Genomic DNA, 24,246 nt, shown 5'->3' with positions numbered 1-24,246 from the left:
CCGTTCAAGTAACAGCCGGAAAACGCAGCTCGTCCAGCAGCGCGAGCCGTGGCCGGGAGCCAGCCCCACGGCCGTGGAGGCCTGAATATTTTACATCTAATGCCTCTGAGTTATGGGCTTTACACCTCTGGACACCAGAATTAACTTGATTTGAATGGGCCCTGGGGAAATCTGTTAGAGGGAAGTAAGGGGGTTAGACGGAATCTAGGGTACTTTGCGAGGTTGGCTCCCAATGCCTCACCCTCGTCCCGCCCCCATCCTGGAACTGTCACTCACTCACCCTCTTCCCACCGTCAGCCTCTGAGAACGAAGGAAGGGGAACTGAGAGATGAATCTGCGTGGGCCTCCTGCCACGCCACCATTACGTTTACTGCCAAACCCCTCTGAAAACCCAGTGGGTGGGTGCCGATGTCCCCATTTTACGGCGGAGGAAACTGAGGCTCCCGGAAGTGATGTAAAGTGCAAGTGGAGAGCAGGGCTTGAACTCAATGATCTGGTCCCAATACACACCCTTTTTCCTTATACGACACACAGCTCAGCGGTCGCCAGGAGTGGGCCACGGGGGCCGGGGGCCGGTTTGGCTGTCGGCTGAGCCTTGTTAGGAGCTGTTGGTACTTGACAAGTTGCTGAGCCGCTCTGCGCCTCGTTTTCCTGCTCCACTCGCCAGGATAATCGCAGGACCCGCCCGGTGGGGGAGGATTAGGTAAAGCAGGAGAGGCCCTTGGCTCGGGGCCTGATGTGCTTTCTCCCTGCGGTGCCGGCCCTGAGAGGAGAGGCACTTTGTAACTTTAGCTTTTCTCCCTGAGTGACAGGGAGCACGCGGACAGGCATGTGGGTGAGCCGGTGCACGGCGGCTCCAGCTGGGACTGCAATGGCAGCAAGGGCGGGTGTACCACTGTGTGCCTGGCCCAGCCCCAGCCCCAGCGGCGGTGAGAAGCCACCTTTTGCCCGCAGTGCATGCGTTTGGCTCTGAGCAGACAAGCACCGTGGGGGGGGAGAAGCACCGAGCATCTTCCAGCCGTGGATGACAAGCCCCTGGAAGCCAGCGGCCTTGCCTGCCCAGCCTCTCAGCGCCTATGTCTCCAGCCGAGCCCTAATTCACAGGCTGCTGCCAAAGCTCATTAATAAATGATGGAAAACCTCTCAGCCAACGTCGAGCCCCCGCCGCGGGCCTTGGACCCACACGAACTAGTCAGGCAGCCTTGGGTTGTGAGGCCGGGCGGGCGGCCTGCAGAGCCACACGTGGGGGTATGAGACCCCTTACAGCCCGTCCACGCCTGCCTGCCACGTGGGAATGCGGGAGGTGGGCTGGGCGTTCCTCTGGGATTTCCCCCAGGAATCCAGGTTGGAGGGCTCTGCTGGCTGGAGTGACAGGTCAGTCTGATCAGCGTTTTCTAACTGTCCGGGGAGCTGGAGAATATACAGCAAGAAAAGGAAAAGCACTCACAAACCTTACTGGGCGGGTGGCGGCGGGGGGGGCGGGCAGGCTACCTGGCCCAGGTGCAGTGAGGTTACAGGACCAGCAGGTTGGCTTCAGCCAGGACGGGCCACCAATTCTACCCCTAGAGACTGACTCTGTTTCAGTGCCAGGAGCCCAGTGTCCCTGTCCCGGAGACGGCCGACCTCCTGGTTGTCCACCTGCCCAAGGATCATATGGATGGGAGTGGTCAGGCCCCATCATGTATGGGGCTGCATAGGCTGGCCCATGCCCTGCCTGGCTGGGAAGATCAAGTCTGTATGAGCCTCTTCTGAGATTCACGACAGAGAACACGCTAGATGTGCCAAATGGACCCACGGTCGATCACGCGGGAGAAAAGGCAAGCTTCACTGCTTGGCTCAGCACCAGGAGGGTGGGCCCCTCCTATGGCCTCTGGCCTCTGTCCGAGAACCGTGCTCACACTGTATAGGGAGGAGGGAGGCGGGCCTTTCCAAAGGGTTTTTTGTTTGTTTAGGATCTCCTTTCATCTTCACCTTGGACCTGGCAAAGCTGCAGTGATTCCTACCATTTGGGAGAAGAGCAGGGCCAGGCACCTTCCACATGCACCACCCACCCCATGTTTTCTCTGTGGAGGAGACACGGTGGCAAAGGGAAGGGAGGGGGCTGCCATTGACTGAGCTCCTAGCAACTGGCAGTGCTTGACGGTCTAACTGATCTAATCCTCATAACAGCGTTTGAGCCTGGTATCACTGTCTCCTTTATAAATAAGGAGACTCGGATTGAAAGGGGGGTGGAAGAAAATTCTCCAAGGCCACTCCCCCAAGTCATGGTCAGAGCCAGGACTCCAAGTCAAGTTCATCTTGGCCTCAAAGTCAAGTTCATCTGAACTTGGTAGGCGGAATCCTAACATAGTTCCCCAAATCCCCACCCCCTGGTGTGTTCCCCTTGCGTGTGGGCGACACCTGTGAGTAAGATCAGGTGAGTTACATAAGACTCCACTGGCATGCTGGAGGCGGGTAGTCAGAGAGAGGCCCCTGCTGGCCTGGAAGCAAGTATATCGCCATGCTGTGAACTACCATTGGGGCCACCTGGCAAGGAACGGTGGGCCCCATAGGCGCTGAGAGGCCCCTGGGGGACGGCTAGTGAGAGAACGGGGCCTCAGTCATACGGACACAAGAAAACAAATTCTACCACCAACCGGCGAGCTTGGAAGAGACCACCAGGCTCCAGAGAGGAACGGAGGCCTCCTGACACCGTGGCATCAGCCCTGGAGACCTGGGCAGAGGGTCCAGGGAAACTGGGAGATAGCGTGTCTGTGTTGCTTTAAGCCCTAAGCTTGTGGTAATTTGTTAAGAAGCATAGAAAACAAATAACTTCTCATCCAACAAGTCCATTTAGCCTTCAGTAGCTCAGTACAACCTTGAAAGCAGCCAGTGACTCAGAAAGAAATAAAAGTATTCATGTCACCGTGGGGAAAGGATTTTGCCTCTCTGAGACTCGGTTTCCTCAAGTGTGAACGGGGATCATGCCAGTGCCTACGTCACAGGGTTGGTGGGAGGGTTAAACGAGAGAACACATATGTGCTCACAGGGTGAGGTCTCAGGTCCCAAGGAAATGGCCTTTCTCTTACTCAAGGCCACTCACCCTTGGAAAGGGACATGGGAATAATCTCGGGAGGCTGGTCAGCTTGGTAGCTATTTGCAAGGCTGCATTAATTTCCCTGGATCCGTTTCCTAGGGTCACTGTAACAAGGCCCCGCAAACCAGGATGAAACTTATTCTTCATAATTCTGGAGGATTCACGTCCAGAACCAAAGTGTCGGTGGGCCTTGCCCTCTCGGGAGGACCTGAGGCGGAACCTGTCCCTGCCTGTCTCTTAGCTCCTGGTGCCTGCGGCCATCCTCGCCTCTCGGCTGCATCCCTCTGCCCCGTCTCCCCATGGCCATCTCCCTGTGTGTGCCTCTTCCCTTCTCCTCAGGACCCTGTCTATTGGATTAAGGCCCATCCAGATCGAATGCGACCCCATCTTAACCTGAGAAGCCCCTATTTCCAAATACGACCTCATTGACAGGTATTGGGGCTAGGACTTCAACATCTCTTTTGGGGGACACAATTCAACTCACACTACACTCCCTCCCCCACCAATGCTAAAGATGGGAGTAAAAAGCCCTTAGCATCCTCCTTTTCTCACTTAGCTCTCCTGCCTTTTCAATGCCTTACACATGAAAGAATCAGAAATGGGAAGCCGCCATCAAGGAATGTCTGGAACATTCCGGCCTGGGAAAGGTGAAGAGCAATCCATCCTTCCTGTATCCCATATCCTTAAGGACCCTCTGAGGAGCAGTGGAGACCAGGAGCTGCTCACTGCTGTCTCACGGCGAGAGATGCGCGGGCCAAATGAAACACAGGGGCATGGGAGGCAGGCCTGCAGGAGGCCAGGCTGACTGAGAAGTCAGGAGGCAGATGCATCGATGATGGAGCTGTATTTCTAAGAAAAACAGGAAAGCTGCTTCCTCTCTCTAAAGAAAAGCTGGTGCTGCAGATTCCGGGGCCTTCTCAGGACTCCTCTGCCCTGTCTCCTACTGGGGGCAGTTTACAGAAGGAAGATGCAGCCATCCAGTGGCTCAAATGATCAGGCTGGCTGAGTCACAGGGCACCACGGAGGAGCGAGCTCTGAGCCCCGACGCTTGTGCAACAGTAGAATATGGGCTGTGGGCAGATGCAACTCCAGATGCCCTGTGGCGGCCTCGCACGATTCCAGGTGTTGGCACATGGGACTCAGATGGCCAGGCTGTGTCTTGTCAAGCTGGTGGCTCTGTGGCCCTACTGTGTGCAGTCACACACCTGTGCTTCAAATCTGCCTCCCCCCTTGCTGCAGATCTATGGCATGCACACACCAGGGGCAGGTCCAATCTCAGCACACCAGTATCATACGTAAACCCGCACATGCAGACCAACAGTAGACACTGTTCACCACTCACCAGGGCAGCCAAGAGTACCCCTGTGTCCCAGCGAACTACATTTCCCAGGCTCCCTTGCTCTTGACTTCTGGTAGTTTTAGCCATTAGGAGGCTCTGATAGAACAAGAGAGGGTGGGAGGAAGGGAGAAGTGAGGATATTTCCTTGGACAGTGTGGCAGCTGCCACATCTCTTTGAGGAGTCCTAGTTCCTTCTGGAAAGTGCCTCACTCTGGGCTCCCAGTTTCCTCCATGACCCTATGGCCTGGCCTCTGGTAAAACCACCTCCTCTTGTTTTCTCTCCACTGTAGGTGCCTCATGGTTCCCCCAGATGGCTCCTCAGCTCTTCCATCTCCTGGGTCATCAACTCCCTCTATTAAATGTCCTCTGTCTGAAAGACATAGAGTGGCTTCTCTTTCCCTGATGGACCCCGAAGGACAGAGTAATGATGACCATTTATTACACACTGAGAACGTGCCAGCGCCTCTCACATACGTCATCTCCGTGAATTCTCACATGAGTAGAGGATGGGGTTGATATATTGACTCCATTTCATAGCTGAGAACAATAAGGCTCAGAGAATAGATATAACTTGTCCAGAGAAACCTCCATTTGGACTCAGTTGTCATGGAAAGAACACAAGCTTTGGGACAACTCTCATCTTGACCCCTGAGCTGTCTGACCTCAGGCCAGTGACCTAATATTTCTATGCTTGTTTCCTAGTTCTAGAATCTCCATCACATCACCCCGTACCCATTCAGAGTTACTCCCATTCCCCTCTCCCCTGAGTCCCTAGCAATCATTAATCTGCCTTCTGTTCCTACGAGTATGTTGAATATTTTGCACAAATAATACCACACGCGGCTGTTAAAGGATGGATTGCACCCTTTCCCCTTAAATTCCTGTGTTGAAGTCCTAACCCCCAGAACCTCAGAATGTGACCTCATTTGGACCTGGAGCCATTGCAGATATAGTTAAGAAGGCCATTCGGTGGGCCCTCGTCCAATGTGACGGACGTCTTCATGAAAAGGGAAGATCTGGATGCAGGCATGCACTCAGGGAGAACGCCACGCGAGGATGAAGGCGGAGATGGGCAAGCGAGGAACAGGGGAGAGTAACAGCACACCACCAGGAGCGGGGGAGAGGCCGGGACGGGGGCCCTCTCACCACCCTGCAGACGCCTTGATCTGGGACCCCTGGGCTCTAGAACCACGAGACAATGCACGCGTGCTGTTAAGCCACCCGGTGGGTGACACTTGGTTACAGCAGCCCTAACCTTTGCACCTGGCTTTTCACTTAGCATGATGTTTTCTAGGCTCACCCGTGTCTGCGTGTCTCATCACTGGGTTCTGTCCTCCAGTCTAGGGCTCTGTTCTGGAGCTGGGCATCTCTCAATAGTCAGCGGAGCAAGGTGCTCTGCCCGCCAGCACTGCAGGTGGAGGCTCACGTAGCTGGCACGCCCAGCCCTTCCAGGGGACACAGCTGGGAAGCTCTGTTAGTCCCCTGATGGTCACACCTGTGGGGTCCTGGGGTGCAGAGCTACCCCATGTCCTGCTGAAAAACAGGTACCGGCCTGCCTGGCTCCTCTCCTGTGCCTGACAAGTCCCCAGCTCTCCCCTGGGACCAGGGGGTAGGGTCTTCCCTAGGGTTGCCTCGAGGTGTGGAGGTCAGGAGCATGGCATCCAGAGCCAGAATGCCTGGGTTCAAATCCCAGTGTCAGTGTGGCCACTTGGGAGACTTACTGTAACTCACTGTACCTCACTTTGCCCACCTGTGAAATGGGAATAAATAATGAAGAAATTAGTGAAATGAAAAAAATGCTCAGAGTCACTGATCATCAGAGAGATGCAAATTAAAATGACAAAGAGGGATCATCTCACACCTGTCAGAATGGCTACCATCAACAAATCAACAAATGACAAGTGCTGGCGAGGATGCGGAGAAAAGGGAACCCTAGTAACTGCTGGTGGAAATGCAGACTGGTGCAGCCATTATGGAAAATAGTACGGAGTTTCCTCAAAAAATAAATATGGAATGCCATTTGACCCAGTGATCCCACTTCTAGGAATATATCCTAAGAAACCCGAAGCACCAATCAGAAAGAATGTATGCAACCCTATGTTTGTAGCAGCACAATTTACCATAACTAAGATCTGGAAACAGCCCAAGTGCCCATCAGTAGATGAGTGGATAAAAAAGCTGTGGTACATTTACACCATGGAATACTATTGCAGCAGAAAAAAAAAAAAAATCTCTTACTCTTCGAGACAGCATGGAAGGACCTGGGGAGTATTATGCTAAGTGAAATAAGCCAGTCAGAGAAAGACAAGGATCACATGATCTCACTCATATGTGGAATCTAATGAACAAAATAAACTGTTAGACAAAACTGATCCAGAGACATAGAAGCATGGAACAGATTGTGGAATCTCAGAGGGAAGGTGGGGGTGGGTGGGTGGGAAGAGATCAACCAAAGAACTTGTGTGCATATATTCATAATACAAGCTATGTCATGGACACAGACAATAGGGTGGTGAAGGCCTGGGGTGGGGAAGAGGCGGGCTAGAGGGGGTCAATGGAGAAAAAAAGGGGACATATGTAATACTTTCAACAATAAAGATTAAAAAAAAAAAGAAATTAGTGAAGACATGAGAGCCTTGTACAGTCTGGTTCAACCAGACCAGCTACTGGAAAGGGCCCCTCGGTTCCCCACACACATGCAGCTGGACCCCTCAGTCCACTCACACAGTCCTCTGGTGCTCACACCACCCGCCCTGTCACCCCCTGAGGGGTTCTCCTCCCTCCTTCCCACATCCAGTCTCTCTCCACGGTGGATCGCACAATCACCTCCTCCTCCTCCATTCCATTGTCCTAATTCAGGGTTCATCACACCAGATCTGGACTCTTCCTCTGTTTTCCGTTCCTGGTTTCCCTGCCTCTAGCCCTGCTCCCTCTACACCTTCCTCCGAATTTCTTCACATTCCAGAACCTCCTCAGGGGCTCACTTAGGACCTGGGACTTGGCAGGCACTCGATGACGTGGAGCCCCTGAGTGCACACACGCAGGCTTGCGCCTTCGCCCGTGCAGGTAATTCTGCCCGGAACCCGCTCCTCCTCCTCGTTCTCTTACTGAACTCGTGTTCATCTTCCCAAACTGGCTCAGATGACCTGCCGTCTAGAAAGACTCTGGTGACCACACCGATGCCCACCCAGGCCATGAGAGATGACAGACTTCAAGGCGTGAACACATGAGAAGTCTTGTCATTTGAAACAGCTCTGAACCACGGGACTCACTGATATGGAAATGTCTTCTCCTCTAGCAGGTCAATGAATGAATGGATGAATGAGAGAGAATCCCTGAGTCCTCAGAACCTGGCTCAGGCGAGGTACACACATTCCCAATGAGTCTTTGCTGGGTTGGCTAGACCTGAGGAACACACAGGCAGCAGGTGGGGCTTGATGGGGCAGGAGGGGCCTGGTGGCAAGCCACGGGGGTGGGGGGGTGGGGTGGTGTCTTTGTTACTCCAGCTGTGTGTTTGTTTTAAATTGTTATTGAGGATACTATGCAATGAGTCATCCTAAGAATGCATTGCTGAATGCACGTCTGCATCCATGTAACTCCCACCCAGATCAGGGGCAGACCACGTTCACAGCCCCAGGGGCTCCTTCTGCCTCCCGGGCAGTTCTCCACGAAGGAAGCCACGCTGCCGACTTCCCTGAGCCTGGAGGAGCCCTGCCTGCGTTTGAATCGGATTTGAACGGAGGCGTGCAGGATGGTCAGACTCGGTTTCCCCATCTCCCTTTTGGGAGCTGCGAGTCACCTCGTGAATGCCGACTACCGGAACCCGGGTGTGACAGCGTGCTGGCAGGTGGGATCCCTGCCGAACGTGGGATCCGGGGGTTGGAAGTGCAGTTAATGCCGCCTTCAAGGAGCGGTCTGGAGCAGAATGCTTTTCACCGTCTCTGCTGAGAGCACCCCATCTTCAGAGCCGCCCTCAGTCTGACAGTGAGTCTTTCCTCTCCAGGCGGCATGCGTCAGACCCGGGCCGCGCTTCCTGCACTGTTCTGGTCACGACGCTGTGCCCACCTCCTCCGAGAAGCCTGCCGAGCCAGCCGGGCCCACCTCCCGTGCCTGGCAACCGCTGGGCTGCACCTGTGGGTCTGGCTCTCTCGCCACATCTGACTTCCCTCCCCGACCAGCATCAGCCGCCTGCACTGTGTCCTCTGGGTTCCCCGGGTCATAGTTACAGGACACTGAGCCACCCACAGCCTCTCCTCGGGGAAACTGAGGCTGCCTCTCTTCCCTGCTGTGCAGCAGGCAGAGGACGGTGTTTCCCATGGGCATGGGCTTGCAGCCAGAGGCCTGTGTCCCAGGCCGATAAGCCTGCCTCAGTCTCCCCACCTCCCACGGGGTAACCGTGCCATGTTGTAAGGATGAGACGAACTACACAGAAGCGCCTGCACTTAAAAACATTTTTCAGAAGCCGTGGCTGCCGTGGTGAAGGCTTCAGCACGGCTCGGCGCTGAAGAGGATGGAATCTGGAGCTAGACTGCCTGGGTTTGAATCCTGAGGTCACCACTTGTGACTTAGCCCCTCTGTACCTCAGTTTCCTCATCCATACAATGGAAGTCATGCCAACCAATCTCTTAGGGTGGCTGAGAATGAACGAAATCAACATTTAAAGTGCTTGGGGCAGTTCCTGGCACAGAGCAAAAGCCAGGTGAGTGTTGGCTCTCGCTCTCTTTCTCTCTAGCATTACCCACCTCTGATGAGTGGTAGGGTCTCCTTGGGGTCTCTGAGCCCCAGCACCTCTCTGACTGCTTTCTGCACCAGCAGACACCCCACCAAGGCCTGCTGATCAAAAACTAGAAAGCGACCAGGTTTAAAAACATCCACGCACAAACCAGGTAAATTTCCTCTGTGATCCTGGGGAGATGGGGAGACTGGAGGAGGATACAAACACCTCTTCCAAGAAAATGAAAGGCTTTCAAGGGCTGGAGCCGAGGGCTTTGTTTTCGGCTCCAGGAAAGACCGAACACGAAGGAACAGGCGCTGCCATCAGAGACACAGCAATTGCGGCGAGAACCCAGGAACAGCTCTCCAGCCCACGCTCTCTGGGTTCCCCGGGGTCTCGGACATCTCAGCGCCGGGCTGCTGGACGCGGGACCTCACTGTCTGCCTCTCTCCGCGCCCCCTGGCGCTTTTATCTCTTTTTAAATTGGTTTTTAATTGGTTTCAGGTGTACCACATAGTGATGACACATTTATATAACCTCACAAAGCGATCAAAAGCTATTTGCATATGACATTATCTGTTAAGGGCTTAATATCCGGAAACGATATGACTTGTACTTTTTAGTCTTAACGCAGACGGCCGCTAACAGCTAAAAGCAGCATTCGTGAGCACGTGACAACAAGACCCGTGGAAGCTAAGACCTTGGCATCGACTGGCATTTGAAGGGTCAACGGACTCATCAACACAAAGAGCATGTCACACAAAGGGATCCCCAGAGTAGCCCAGTCACAGTGGAAATTGCCTTTCCTCCAGTATCACCGTGCAAAGATTTTTCTCCTAAAGAATTTACACAGATGGAATTGGCAGTGCACAGATTTCAAGACAGAAGAACCCTTTCCTTAAAAGCGTGTGAAGGTTTTGGGGTGCAACGAAGCATGCTTAAACAAGCCACAGGGAGATTTTTCAGGGAAAATACAAAGCAAGCATCTTCTGTTCATACTTCGTCGGGTTCATATTTTAAGAAACCTGGGCCAGTCTGGCTGCGGCAGAAAAATTCCCCCGCAGGGCCATCTCCTGGCGCAGCTTTTATGTTAAGTGCTTAGTTTTCCATATGTGATAAAAGTTGGTAAGGCCATATATCTAGGTCTTATTTTTCTTTACACTTACTTCTGTGGTCAGTTGGGGCACTTTTATTATATGAGATGGAATTCCAGGAATGAAAATCCAGTGTGGAAACTGTGCTTACGGGAAATAAAGACTCAACTGTGGATGGCTGGCGAAGGAATCAATTTGGTGATAAGTCAGGGTGGCCGATAATAAAACTCTGACAAAAGGTGGCTGGGCATGATGCTGGGGAGCGTGTTCCCGGATGCGTTTCAGAATAAAGAGAAGATCCCTGGCTAGTGTGGCTCAGTTGGCTGAGCGCCTTCCCATGCACGAGGGAAGGTCATGGTTCGATTCCGGTCAGAGCACATGCCTGGGCTGTGGGCTCGATCCCCAGTAGAAAGGGGCATGCAGAAAGCAGTCGATTGATGCTCTCATTGATATTTCTCTCTCTCTCCCTCTCCCTTCTTCTCTCTCTAAAATCAATAAAAACATATTTTAAAAAAAGGATAAAGAGAAGAAGCACCATCAATGCTAACTGGACATATACCTTCACTCACCTGGCTGAGAACGGACTGGCCTTGGTGCTTTTTCCATTGAAACATCAGGCTTACATATTTTCCTCCCCAACATAATAGACAATTTGAAGAAGAGAGAGGGAGGGCGACTAAATCACGCATAGTTCCCATGACCACCTTTGAACCTTTTGGTGAGTTTCTTCCCAATGCCTTCCTCTAGCATCACAGAGCAGCCCCGCCACATCCCCGTCTATTTTGTGCCAGGTGACCTTTCGGAGGTTCCACAGCTGTGGGTTTCTGACGCCCTCAATTTGCTATTTAATAGAATTTTCCCCGTGTTTAATAACCCTCCTAATAATCACAGCGTTAAAATAATACATTTTTATCTAGTCAATGCATCAAGAACTTTCAAAAGACTGCCTGGAACAGGAAGGACAGGGCTTGTGTGACTTACATATGGCAGATAACAAAGGCCAAGAGGAGAAATCATTAGAAAGAAAGAAAGAGGGAAGAGCGGGAGGGAAGCAAGGTTGGGGGGTGGGAAAGAAATGATTTGGGTTCCGGAGGATGCTCACAGAAGGGGCCCACTAGCTGGCCAGGTGGGTGTGGTGATTGATAGCAGGGACGGGGGGCGTGGCAACAGCCCAAACAAGGGCCCTTGGGACAAATCAAAACAGCCACCGCGTGGGGAGAGTATCTGATGAGTGTGCAGGTGGGGGGCGGGCGGGGGGCCAGCGGGCAACTCCCTGAAAGACTGAACCCCACGGCCGTGGCCACGGGCCATCCGCGGCCACCACGGTGGACGAAGGGAGACCCTCCTAATCGGCGGGCAAATGGGGGACTCTCCGCCCACCAGGCATCTGGCCTTGCCGCCCATGCGGGAATGAATCCGTGGGCAGAAAGACAACAAACGCTATTTTTCATGCGAGAGGAGCTGGCCATCGGGGAAAATCAGAGCCCCTTTGTATGACATGCCAAACTGCTGAAGCGAGGAAACGTCTCGGGCGGGCGAGGGCTCAGATGCGCGCGGGGAATAGCGCGCTCGCCCTGGGGAACCTGGGCCGTCAATGTGGGCTTGTTATCGGCTTTTCAGAGCGGGAGCAGGAAGCGAGCGTGGGGCGTCCTCCCCCTAACCGCAGGGCCAAGATGAGCTGGTGACATGGCCTTGGCCAGACGGGCCGGCCCCTGGAAGGGAGCCTAGATGTCCTGAAATGTCCTCGGGAGACTGGGGATCCATCCTCTTTTCTTTGCTGTGGTTTGGGCTGGGGGCTCGCCGAGGGCTCCCTTCCTCTGAGACCCACCCTCACGCTGGGACCCCTTCCCTCCCATTGCCCCGAGTGCAGGGCATTCTTGTTCTACCCAACAGTGCCCAGCAGGTGCCCCATAAATGCTCCACAACTACAGAGTTGTAAGGAACACTGCTCTCCAGGCAGCCCCCGGCTCTGTGGAGTGTTTGCAGTGGGCCTTGGGGAAAAAATGAACAATGAGACCTGCAGGTGTCTATCATTATACCCATTTTACAGGTGAGGAAACTGAGGCTCAGAGAAGCTAAGGACTTTGCCCAAGGCCACAGAGCTAATACAGGACACAGCAGGAGTCAAGTGCAGATCTCCCTGACCACCCTACCCCCAGCCCCTGTCCTACTGACCAGCGCACGGACGTGGTTCAGGTATCACCTCCCCTGACTCACTCCTGGACAGGGACTCCTGGTGGGAGAGGTCAGGGAGGTGCGGGGCTTCGCAGACCAGGGAGCGAGCCTGACACGATCCCGAGTGGGACTGGTCCTATTGAAGGATGCTGAGCGGGGGAATGACGTGATCTGACTCACGTTTGTATAAGCTCCTCCTGGCTATGACTGAAAGGCCAGATGGGGGTTGGAAGACAGACGAGAGCGCAGGGACATCTGAGGCTACCGCCAGCGTGCGGTGTCAGGGTGAAAAGAGACCGAGCCAGCTGTGCTTCCAAGAAAATGAGGCTCTAGTCCTGTCCCCTCTGTGGCGCCTCTGTGGGAGCCACTGTGCTGTTCACGGCACTTTCCCAAGAATCATCTCATTGGGTTTTCACACCATGGGCGGGGGGCGGGGTGGAGGACACAGGGATAAAAGGAGGAGAGACAGAGATGGAGGATGGAGGGAGGGATGAGAGACGGATGGGGGGGACGGACAGGTATCGTGTGCCGACCTGAGAGCCAAGCAAACAGAGGCTCTAAGCAGTTAAGGGGTAAACAGATGATTTTCCAGATGGTGAGTGGCAGAATCAGGACCAGCCTGACTCCCACCCCGGCCCCTTGACCTCCTTTATCACAGCCCGTGTCCCTGGAGTCCACAGCAGCAGCCTCAGAGCCTGCCAGGGAATGGGATGGGGGGACACGCGTCCTGGGGGGCAGCCATCACCGCCCCAGGCGCTGCCTCTGTGCTGGACCCTGTAATGGACAGCCCTCAGGTTCTGGTTTTATGGTTCACAGAAGCCACGCGGAGCGGGGCGGCCTCTGAGGGGTGAGGACACAGTGCCATGCTCCCACTGGCCCGACATCCCCGGGAGGCACAGCTTCCCCATTCCCAGGCCCTGGGGACCAAGGAGCTGACCCGGGGCCTCACTCAGCTCGGCTGCCAAGGTTGGGCCACTTAATTCTTCGGGAAAACTTCCAAGTTTCAGGAAACATGGAAATGGGGAGAAGGTAACACCTGAATATCTACAAGGTGCCAGGCACCACGAGGGTTATTTGTGGGTGTTTTTTCCCCTAGAACCTTTACAACAATCCCAGGGGTTGATTCGATGATGCTTCTGTTTTACAATGAGGGTAACTGGAGTTCAGAGAGGGTAGGTAATTTGTCTGAAGACACACAGCTGACAAGTGGCAGAGGCTGGACTCAACCCCAGGTCTGTGTGACTTCAGTGCTGGTGTCTGAGGCTGCTGCTTCCATGCGGACGAATGGGGGCTGGGAAGAGTGAGCCGGGACAGCAGCCAGCCCCCGCCCGTCTCCCCAGGAAGAGTAGGTGACCGAGAGGCTGATGGCATGTTAGCCGGGAGTCTAAGCATTTTTAGTGACTTGGTTCTCTCCCAGGCTCTGGGGCTGGGCTGGAGTCAAGACACTCCCCTGGGCCTTTCCACACTCAGAGGGGGGGCCATGGCGGGGAGGAGAGAGCCACAAACAGCATTTGCTGAGCACCGATGGGCTTGGCAAGGTAGGAGGCACAGAAGGGTCAGGTGGGGGAAGGGAGAATAACTGGGGGAGGGGCAAGAGCAGTCCCGTCCCCCCCCCCCCCCCCCGCCCCGTTAAAATCCAAAGCCCTGACAAATTCCAGCTCTGTGCAGCCCCCTGTGGCTAGAGGACCAGAGCTCCAGGAGCCCAAGGAAGGAGCTGGGGTTGACTTCATGGAGGAGGTGGCCTAAAGGAAGTTTAGGGGGTGGGTAGATGTGGGCGTGATGCAGAGGTCCTGATGTTTGGGGGGAGCCAAAACAAGCAGAGGACTCTTCAGACCCAAGCACAGCTCTGGCTCCAGGACCCCGACAGTGGGGCCCTCTGGCCCCTTCCTGGCTCTGGCAGTGGGAGGGGCGGAGGAGGAGGCCCCAAAGCCAAGGCCAGGCATGGCTAAGCGTGAAGTCACACCCTGCCGTCCTCCACCCAGCAGAGAGCCTGGGTCTTTGCAAAGACCCTGGAACTTCACTGGGGGTGGGGAGGGGGGTGTCCTCTGGACCCCCAGCCCTGTCCTGACCCAGCAGAGACATCCAGGAACCCTGGAAATACAAAGCAGCAAGAAATCTAGCCCCTGCCCAATGGCTGCCCGGTGACAGATGACCTTCCGGGCCTCCTCACAACCCCTGTGTGCTGGAGGTTGGCAGCTAAGTTCCTCCTCTGGCTGCCGGCCCACACCCAGGAGCCTGGTGGGATAGGGAGGCCAGGGCACCTGCGCTGTAGGGGTGTGCTGGGTACTTCCACATTTAGAGCCTCATTATCCCATTTTCCAGACAGGTGAGCAACAACTCAGAGAGGTTAAGTATCCTGCTCAAAGCCACACAGCTACCTGGCAACACTGGGATCTTCTCTCCCCCAAACTTGGCCTCTTCCCTCTACCCCTTGCTGCCTTTCCATCAAGTCCATTAATGGGATCGTAGGCTGTCTGGTGTACAACGAGTCACACATACATTTCGCCCAGGCTTCTGTGTCAGAAAGAGCCAGCTTCCTTTCACTACGCGCACACTGCCCCTCTGACATGTGGCCATGTTCTTCTCTCTGCCCCCGCCCCCAGGGAGCCCGGACACATCGGGGGCCCACCGCGGGCAACGGAGCCAGGCTTTCGTGCACTCACCGGACTCAACCTCCTTATTTGCCTAATTTTGACTTCCGTCCCAGTCCCTCACCTATTACCTTACTTATTTTGTCCCTTCCTTCCTTCCTTCCTCCTTTCCTTTTTTTGGTTGGAGACAAAAAGAACAGACAGAGTAAAGCCATGTGATGCACTCTGCACAGCTTGGAAAAGTTTTTTCATGCGAAGAAATTGATACGTTAGGGAAAAAGGCCCTTGGTCTGGTCCCAGGTCCTGACTTACAGTTCAGAAAAGATGGTCTTGTATGGCACTTCCCAGAGCGCCAGAAGGCGGGCTCTGGGGGATCCAGGCAGGTCCTGCCTGGCCCATCCCTCAGGGGTAGAACCGGTCTGTTCTCTTTCTGGAGTTGGTCCCCGGGGTGCCAGCCCGTGCACGTGCACACACTCAGGGGAGAACGCCCTTGCTGGAGGACAGCGCTGCTTCTCAGAGTGTCTGCAGGTGAACTGTGATGGAGGTGACGAGCCGCAGCACAGAAAGGCCCGCAGGGAATGCGTTCCCTGCCTTTCTGCAGTTCTTGCTTCTTACCCGGTGCTATGGCGGCTGCTTCTCGCCCAACCTTCACCCAGGTGCCGGCCCCAGGGGAGGCTGTGCAGGCAGAGCCCTATCCAAGCAGCCCCCACACCCACTTCTGCTACTGGCTCCGTTACCTACAAGCTGTGTGACCTTGGGTAAGTCCCTCTACCTCTCTGGTCTGTAGTCCCATTTGCTTGCAGAGCGTGAGGATTGGGCCACATCAGTAATTTGCATCCCCTGTGTGGATGCATGCTGGGCTGTCACAGGCAGGGTGAGCTGGGTCACCTGCAACTCATTATTCTTTTTTTTTTTAAACTTAAAAATAATTTTTCCAATTAGAGTTGACATTCAATATTATTTTATATTACTTTCAGGTGAACAGCACCGTGTTTAGACAAACCTATATACTTTATAAAGTAACCCACTGATATTTCAAGTAGTCATCTGGCACCATACATAGCAGTTACAATATTACTGACTATATTTCCTACTAGTGACCTGGTGCACGAAATTTGTGCATGGGGGGGGTGGTCCCTCAGCCCAGCCTGCACCCTATCCAATCTGGGACCCCTCAGGGGATGTCCGACTGCCAGTTTAGGCCTGAACCAGCAGTAGGACATCTTTCTTACAATCCGGGACCGCTGGCTCCTAACCGCTCACCTGCCTGCCTGCCTGCCTGATCTCCCCTAACCACTCTGCCTGCTGGCCTGATTGCCCCGAAATGCCTCCCCCGCCAGCCTGCTTGCCCCCAGCTGCCCACCCCACCAGCCTGCTTGTCCCCAACTGCCCCCCCCCCTGCTGGAGTGCCTGCCCCCAACTGCCCTCCCCTGCTGGCCTGATTGCCCCTAACCACCTTTGCCTCGGTCCCGCCACCATGGCTTTGTCCGGAAGGACATCCAGAAGGTCTCCCGGTCTAATTAGCATATTACCCTTTTATTAGTAGAGATTATTAGTATAGATACTGTATTTTACATCTCCATGACTGTTTTGTAACTGCCAACTTGTACTTTCCAATCCCTTCACCTTTTTCATCCAGCTCCCCTCCCCTCAGGCAACCGCCAGCAGAATTCATTACTCTTAAGAAAGGAATAGAACGGGCACCATCTATGTCTCCTGCCACCCAAAGCTGGGTCACCCCCTTAGGAGAGATGCTCCCCCAACTTGCATTCCATGTGTTTTCTAGAAGGAGAGAGAAACAAGTGGCATTCCTACCAGCTACCAGGAACCGGGTCAGCCCCTGCCCCCACCTAAATGATGCTCTCCTCAGAGCAGTGGTTCCCCATGGGGGGGCAAGTATGCTCCCCCAACCCCAGGGGACGTTTAACAAAGTCTGGAGATATTTCTGGTTTTCACAACTTGGGGGGCAGAAGGGGGATGCTACTGGCTGCTGGTGGAGAGAAGCCAGATGTGCTGCTACGCATCCCACACGCGCGGACAGCCCCACCCAACGGGTGCTCTGCCCAGGCATCGCCAGGACCGAGGGGACACCCTGCCCTGTCCTGAGGGGCAGGTGATTCTGAACCTACGTGCTGGGGTCTATGACCAGTTACCATGATTCTCCGGAGTTAGGCTGTGCGGTACTTTCCGGCACTACTTGGCTGTGGAGGTGTTGGGGAGTAGTGTCAAAATCTGGGGTCCCTCATGGGTACCCTCTTTGTTGCCTTTCCCAACCCTGCTCCTCCATCTTCCCAATTTGGACACGACACCTCTAACCTACCAGCTGCCATAGCGCCAAATCCAGGCAGTCCCCCTTGATTCGTCACCCCCTCCTCCCGCCCTCCCCTCTTCCTCTCCATCTCTGCTGCCGCCTCTTGGCCCCAGGGCCCCAGTCTAGTCACTTGCAACAATGTCCAGACTCATTTCCTGGTGGCCTCCCTTGCTTTCCAGAATCTTCTCCACATGCAGCCACACAATACTCTAAAAGCATAAATCAGACCCCTTCATTCCCCTGCCCTAAAGCCCCCCTACGCTTTTTACAGGATCCCACATAAAATAAAGCAGGCTCCTGACCCTGCCCTCCCAACCTCAAACCTCTGCCCCACCCCCAGGCAGCCAGGAGCCTTGCCCCGCCCTCCCCGTCATCACTCTGCTCCATCCTCTCCAGCTTCTTTCCTCCTGGGGCCTTGGCTTTCCTTCCTGGAAGGCCTTCGCCAGCCCTCCTCGGACAGCTCCTGCCTGTCCGCTCCACTGACAGCATCCCTCCCAGCCTCCCGGCACAGCCCCCGCTGTTTTCATCACAGCACTCACTCGTACCTGGAAGTGCCAGCTACCTCATGAGAATGCCAGCACCAGGGGAGCGGGGACCGGCTCTGTCCGGTCCACCAGCATGACCCAGAACCTGCCAGGTCCGACACAGAGCAGGTGCTCAGTGAGCATGCGTTGAATGAGTGGATGAATGAATGAATGCACGCATGCATGTGTGAATGAATGAACAGAAGCATGCCTGGCAGGAAAAAGATTGGGAGCCGTTGAACTAAGTAACCTCAAAGGCTCTTCCAGTTGGAGAAACCGCTCCGTTCCTATGAGCCTGCAGCAAGGCACTGTGAACCTGGTTCTACCGGGAAGCTGTGGGTGGGACGCTCTCTGGGGCTTAGGTATCAGGAAGCCCCAGGTGGGAGGAACGTTCCAGGTTATCCAGACCCCACTTTCAGATGAGCAAACAGAGGCCCACCAGGCTCTCTTCCACAGCCCCCCTCGCCTTTGAACCCTGGATCTGATGACCCGAGGCCCCTATTGCTCTGAACTTCCATGACTATGTCCTGAAACACCCAGGATCTTGGCCTTCTGAGGAGGCGCACGCAGGACGCTTCTTTTCAAGAACCGCCAGTTTCCTATGGAAACTTCCCGAAGCCTTAGACATGGGGCTCCTCCAAGACCAGCTCTGTGGTGGGGCCGTTAGGTCAGATCCCGGGCCGGGGTCCACCATGACCCCCAGCTTCTCCTAAGTCATGAAGCTCCAGCTAAAGGGAGCTAGTGTTTTATTATGAGACAGGAGAAAAGAGTGAGGAACAGAGGAAGGTGAAGAGATGGTGCAGGGATGGGGGAAGGTAGACATGAGAAGGGACTCCCCGGATGACTGGAGAGTGAGCACCAGTTATAAAGCAGGGACAATCCACAGGTGGACGCTCTAATCCCAAAAGTGCTTGCAGGTGGGGCTTTTGGGAGGTGATTCAGTATGGATGAGCTCAGGAGGGCGGGGTCCTCATGATGGGCTTAGTGCCCTTATACGAAGAGACCACGTGAACACAGCGAGAAGGTGGCAATCTGCAAGCCGGGAAGAGAGCCCTCACCAGGAACCCAAATGGCTGGCACCTTGACCTTAGACTTCCATCCTTACAGAACTGTGAGAAATAAATGTCTGCCCGACCGGCATGGCTCAGTGGTTGAGCATCGACCTATGAACCAGGAGGTCACGGTTCAGTTCCCCGAAGCCCATCAGGGCACATTGCCCAGGTTGCAGGCTCGCACCCCAGTGTGGGGCGTGCAGGAGGCAGCCAATTCAATGATTCTCTATCATCATTGATGTTTCTATCTCTCTCTCTCTCTCCCTCCCTCTCTGAAATCAATAAAAATATATTTAAAAAAAGAAAGAAATGTCTGCTGTTTAAGCCATTGAATCTATCATATTTTGCTATGGCAGCCTGAGCTGACTATTACAACACCCTTCCCAAATCTGGGCGATTCAAAAAAGAAAGAAGAAAGCAGAAAAAAAGGGCACCCCCGGCGGGTGGAAGCCTGGCCTGTCTGCCCATGCGCAGCCGAGACCGGGACAGCAGAAGGCATTCTGCTCTCAGCAGCTGTGGCCGCCCTGAGCTAGTTTCTACACCTGTAAAAGGCAGATAATTAACATCTACCTCCAAGTGTTGTTGACAATTACACCAACGAATGTAAGTCCTGCACGAGGTCTTCAATGCCTGAAGGCTGTTAGTATTGACACCAGAGGGCAAAGGAGGACCCGAGGCGGTGACTCGCTGGGCTGGCGGGAAGGGGAGCCTGTGCCGGCTGCTGTCAAGCCCTGGGGCCTGATTGACAGGCTGTCGTGTGTTATTGCAAGAGAAAATGAAAGCAAACACACACTGGGATGGTTCTCAGCCCAGTGCCTGGCCTGGGGCAGGTGGAGGAAGGATGTCATTTGGATCTAAACCTCCTGAATGGTGTGATGTGGGGAGCATGGCTTAAGGCAGAGCTTCCCAGCTGACTGCTGTGAGAGGCTTGCCTGTGCTGGCGGAATGGGCCCTCCTTCATTCCTCCTTCACCTCGAGCACCCTGAAGGCCCGGGAAGAGGGGCTGGAGCCCTGGGTAGTCATGGATGTCTGTCTTCTCCCTCCCCAGCCCCGGGGAGCAGGATGAACCTTCTCTTTTCCGCTGTGTGCCATGGTGTGAATAAAGTGTGGGGACGCTGGTGTGCGAGATGCTGCCCAGGTAGGAAGGTGAGCATGACTGGGGCAAAGGACCCCGTCACTCTCAGGGTCCAGAATCTTTCCACACCTTCCCAGGCTAGTGCCCAGACCGGAGCTGGCACAGCAGGCACAGGGCCCACCCCTGGCACCAAGGCTGCCATTTTACGGCTCTGACCGAGCGAGGGGCAGGGCGCTGCCGAGGCTGTACTTTGCCAGGACTGTTTATTCAGGGGCCAGAGCGCTCCTGATGGCCGCACAGGGACTGGGTCCCTCGTGGCCGCTCCGGGGCTAACAGTGGGCATTGCAGGCTTTGACATGCTGACATGAGCTGCTGTCGTCTGGGCCCCGAGTCTCCTGGTCCTCTCCTTGTTCTCACAAGTCTCCCGTCCCCACACACAGCAACGGCTCCGAAATGCTAGTTGACATTCTATCTACAGCTTGCCTAATTCCAAATGCATGAGAGATTGGACAAATGTTGGCTGGCGATTCCTGTGATTGAAAAGTCTGCAAGGATCTATTACTCTTTTCCAGTGTCCCCAGACTTGGGCTGAGTGTCACCAAAGATACAAAGAAAGAATAAATAGGGGTCTTGGGGAGGGAAGGCGCAGATGGCCGATTATGGTTGGGGCAAGCTAGTCCAGAACATGGTGGAGAGAGGGGGAGAGAGGGGGAGAGGGGGAGAGGGGGAGGGGGGAGAGAGAGAGAGAGAGAGAGAATACATTATGCAATATTTGTGTATCACTTGTACCTTCTCACTTCTAAATGCCTTCCTTCCTGGATAGTCAAGTACCTGGTTCTATGTGCTGCAATTTAACGGCATCCCAGAAGTTGTTGGGAAGGGGCAGGATGGCATGGTGGGAAGAGCCCTATAGTGAGTCAAACCTGGCCCTGCAGCCTCCTTCCTGGGGGCCTCTGGGCAAGTGCCTTTCCCTCGCTGAGCCTGCTTCCTGTCTGCAGGTGGGGTGAAGACAGCGCCCCCTCAGGGCCACCGTGATCATGCCAGGCAGTAACCGGCACAAGGCTCTGGGCACTGGAGTCTTTTGACACTTGTCCAATAGAAGGGCAGAAGGGGAAGACCAGGTTTTGGTGGGGGGAGGTGTCAGAAAGAGGCTGTGGGATGCGAGCCTGGGGGGGGGGGTGTTTGGGGACCAGGGCAGCACCCAGGGGCCCTTCTGCAGGCAGCCCAGCCACACTGCATGGCTGCTTTACATACACCGAGAGCTGGGCTCGCCTGGCAACTTCATTGATGGGGAACCACCGGGAAACTGAATCCGCTGCTTGTGAGTGGCCAGCGAACCCTTCAGAGTCCCGCCATCACAACCGGCGCTTTGTTAGCTGCCTGCTGCAGTGTTTCTCCAGCTTCCGCTCAGAGGTTTGATCTCTCTCTCTCTCTCTTCCCCCATGTAATGCTTTGGGGCACTTTGTTAGAGAACAGGTGGAAATAATGCATTTGACACACCAAACCCAACATTGAGGTGCCCGAGGGCACCCCGCCCCCCCATGCTCCCAGGGAGTGGCCTGGGGTTCATGTGCTGCCTGTAGCTCAGCCCGACACTCGCTGGCAGGTGGCGGCGTCGTAGATGTCAGATTTACCCGTTGGACTCCGTGATGTGCCGCGATGAGAAAAGCTGGCAGTTTCCACACAGGGTGGGGGACTGTCATGATGATTCTAGTCACGACAGGAAATTCTGAACCAGCTTTCCCAGACCTGGGTGGGTCCAAGGATGCTCCGGCCCTGGGAGGTGGCCTGGCTTGGCCTTGGAACCCCTGGCCTCAGGGGGCCGGCAGCGGCGCTGGTGAAGGCCCCGATGGCAGGTCCCCACCCTCCCTCTGCCAGCTGCCCAGAGCTCGGGGCCTTCTTGAGGAACACCTCCATCCTAATGAGGATGAGGAAGGAATAAAGGAGGCGTGTGAGCCACCGTGCGGAGGCCCGGCTTGCTGTCCACGGGGAAACTGGCCGCTCCGGGGTTCACGTGTGCGTCTGGGTGGCGGCAGCGGCATGACTTACTGTGCCACGTGGGCAGTGCCCAGCGGAGCCCCTGCTCTGTGTCTAACCCAGGTGCCATGGCAGGCAGTGACGTGGGCACGTCCTCCACAGGAGAGGAGTAGGTGTTTGTGATCTGAGCCATCGCACACCCCAAATGACGTTTTTCAAAAGGCGAGAGGAGGGTGTGCTCGTGGCTCCCTTTGTGCAGCTGTGTTCCCCAAACTACTGACTGCACAGTCACCCCGGCACGAAGCTCCAAACTGCAAAGGGCAAAGCAACCGAGTTTGGGGGTGGACGTGGGGGTCGGGGGTGGGCAGGATTCCAGAGGAGAACAGGCTTGGTCTAGGAGGGGGGAAAGGGGACACGTTGGACCTCGCCGAGCCCGCCCAGCTCCACAAAGCCTCTTTCCAGCTGGCTCCAAACGCGGCCAGAAACGGGCCGTCTTTTAAAGAGCGCCTTCCCCACTTCCACCAGGACCCGACCACGCCGAGCTGTGAACTGCGGCCGGGGAGGCTAGGTGTGTGGGAGAATTTCCCCGGAAAACGGAGGGAGGGGCGGAGTTAGCACGCGGGAAAGGTTACAGGAAAACAACGCCGGAACTCCATCGGAAGATCTTGGAAAGGAATGCTCGGCCACTTCCCCCCTCTCGCCTCCCATGGGAAAGCCGAGCCCAAGAGGCAGACGGGCCACACCGGCCTGGGACCGGGGCCCCATCCACAACCACCTGTTAGCACGAGCTCCGCAGCTGGGCGGCCGGCACCCGCGACGCGCTCAAGTCCGGCGCACTTCGCCATTGGAGGCGCCCGGGCCTCCCCTCGCCCCCGTCCCCGGAGGGAACGGTCCCCACCGTCCCGGGCACCCAATTCCGGCCCCCGGAGGCATTCCGACCTCACACCACTCCTCGGCCTCTCGTGCCACGGAGGGAGGTCGAGGCGCATCGCCTCCCCAGCCCTCTGACGGGGGCGGCCACGCCCCTCCCAGGTCCGCGGGTCGCCCCTACGCGCCCCAGTTCTCTACCGAGGCCTCCCGCGGCCTCCTGGCCCAGGGACCACCGCGGAGGGCTCGCTGCCTCAGTCAGGGCTGACTGGGTGTCGCTCCCCTTCCCTTTCCACCGAGCAGGTCGGAGCGGACGGGTAGCCCCATGAAAGAATAGGGGATGGAGCAGGTTTCGGCGGCGTCAGGTTCGGGCAACCAGGGCTCCCCCAGACCCGCTGGGAGCCCAGTCCTCACCCCCACCCCTCGGCCCGGGCCTGGAGCTGGATCTGAGCGGTCCAGGCGCTCCCCACCCCCGGCCGGCCCCGCCCCAGGATGACCAGTTCCCATAGCAATCGCAGAGACACTGGTTGCCAAGCAACCCCTCCCCCTCCGCCCTCCCCTCCTCTCGAGTCCGCTCCCCCCACCCCAGCCTCCTCCCGCCCCCCCCAGCTAGCCTCCCCCTCCCCCGGGGGCGCCGGCGCGGTCCCTGGGGATCGTTTTGGTGTCCGGCTGCGCGCGCGCGCGCGCGTGAGTTTCGGTGTGTTTCATTGTCTGTGTGCGAGGGGGTGTGCGTGTGCGAGTGGAGAGTTTGTGGGATCGGTGTGTTGGGGAGGGTCCCCAGCCGGGAGGGACCCCGAGCTGGCACCCAGCTGGCCGCGAGGGGCCCGCCCGCTAGCTCCGGCTCCTTTGTGTCTCGCGCGGAGCCAGTCAGTGCCGCGCCCACCCCCTTCCCGGCCGGCGCCCCGGACAGGGGATGGGGTGGCGTGTGCGTGTGCGTGTGCGTGTGCGTGTGTGTGTGTGTGTGTGTGTGTGTGTGTGTTGGGGATGGGGGTTGCCGGAGCCGGCCGTACCTTCGATGCAGCACACCCGCCACAGCCCCGAGTGGGTGAGGTCCCCGCGGGCGCGGCGGGGCGGGGGCCCGTCGTCCATGGTCAGGTTGCTGCCGTTGCAGATGTGCGCGCTGGAGTAGAGCCAGTAGTCGGTGCCGATGGCGATGGCCATGAGCGAGAAGGCGGCGAAGGCTCCGGCCGTGGTCAGCAGCATCTGCAGCCCGCGGTCGCATCGCACCATGGTGGGCGCCTCATAGTCCGCCGCCCGCCGGCCCGGCCCGCCGCGCCCGCCCGCCCTCTTTCCTCTGCGCGCCGCTCCGGGGGCGCCCGGGCTGGGGGGCCGAGGGCCGGGGGGCGGCGCCGCGCTCCGCGCTCCGACCCCGCGCCCCGGGCGTGCCTGTGCTCCGCAGCGCGGGGCTCCAACTCCGAGGCGCGGCGGCGAGTGAGGGCTGCACGGACCGC

At 56.3% G+C, this 24,246-nt stretch overlaps 1 protein-coding gene across 1 annotated transcript in view; it reads right to left on the bottom strand.

Annotated features, from left to right (window-relative positions):
* CACNG4 (calcium voltage-gated channel auxiliary subunit gamma 4) overlaps window positions 1-24,025 on the bottom strand; it is a gene marked incomplete at its 5' end in the record, with an annotated part of 50,848 nt that extends 26,823 nt beyond the window's left edge. Inside the window, one exon of the mRNA XM_079797207.1 lies at window positions 23,806-24,025. Within this exon, the coding sequence (XP_079653333.1) occupies window positions 23,806-24,025 (220 nt within the window). The remainder of the gene's footprint in view (window positions 1-23,805) is intronic.
* Between the last annotated feature and the right edge of the window lie 221 nt (window positions 24,026-24,246).

This window comes from Cnephaeus nilssonii (assembly GCF_951640355.1).
Source record: "Cnephaeus nilssonii genome assembly, chromosome: 19".
Classification (NCBI taxonomy): domain Eukaryota; kingdom Metazoa; phylum Chordata; class Mammalia; order Chiroptera; family Vespertilionidae; genus Cnephaeus; species Cnephaeus nilssonii.
Note: the sequence above shows the minus strand (reverse complement) of the source record. Positions and strands in the feature narration are given on the sequence as shown.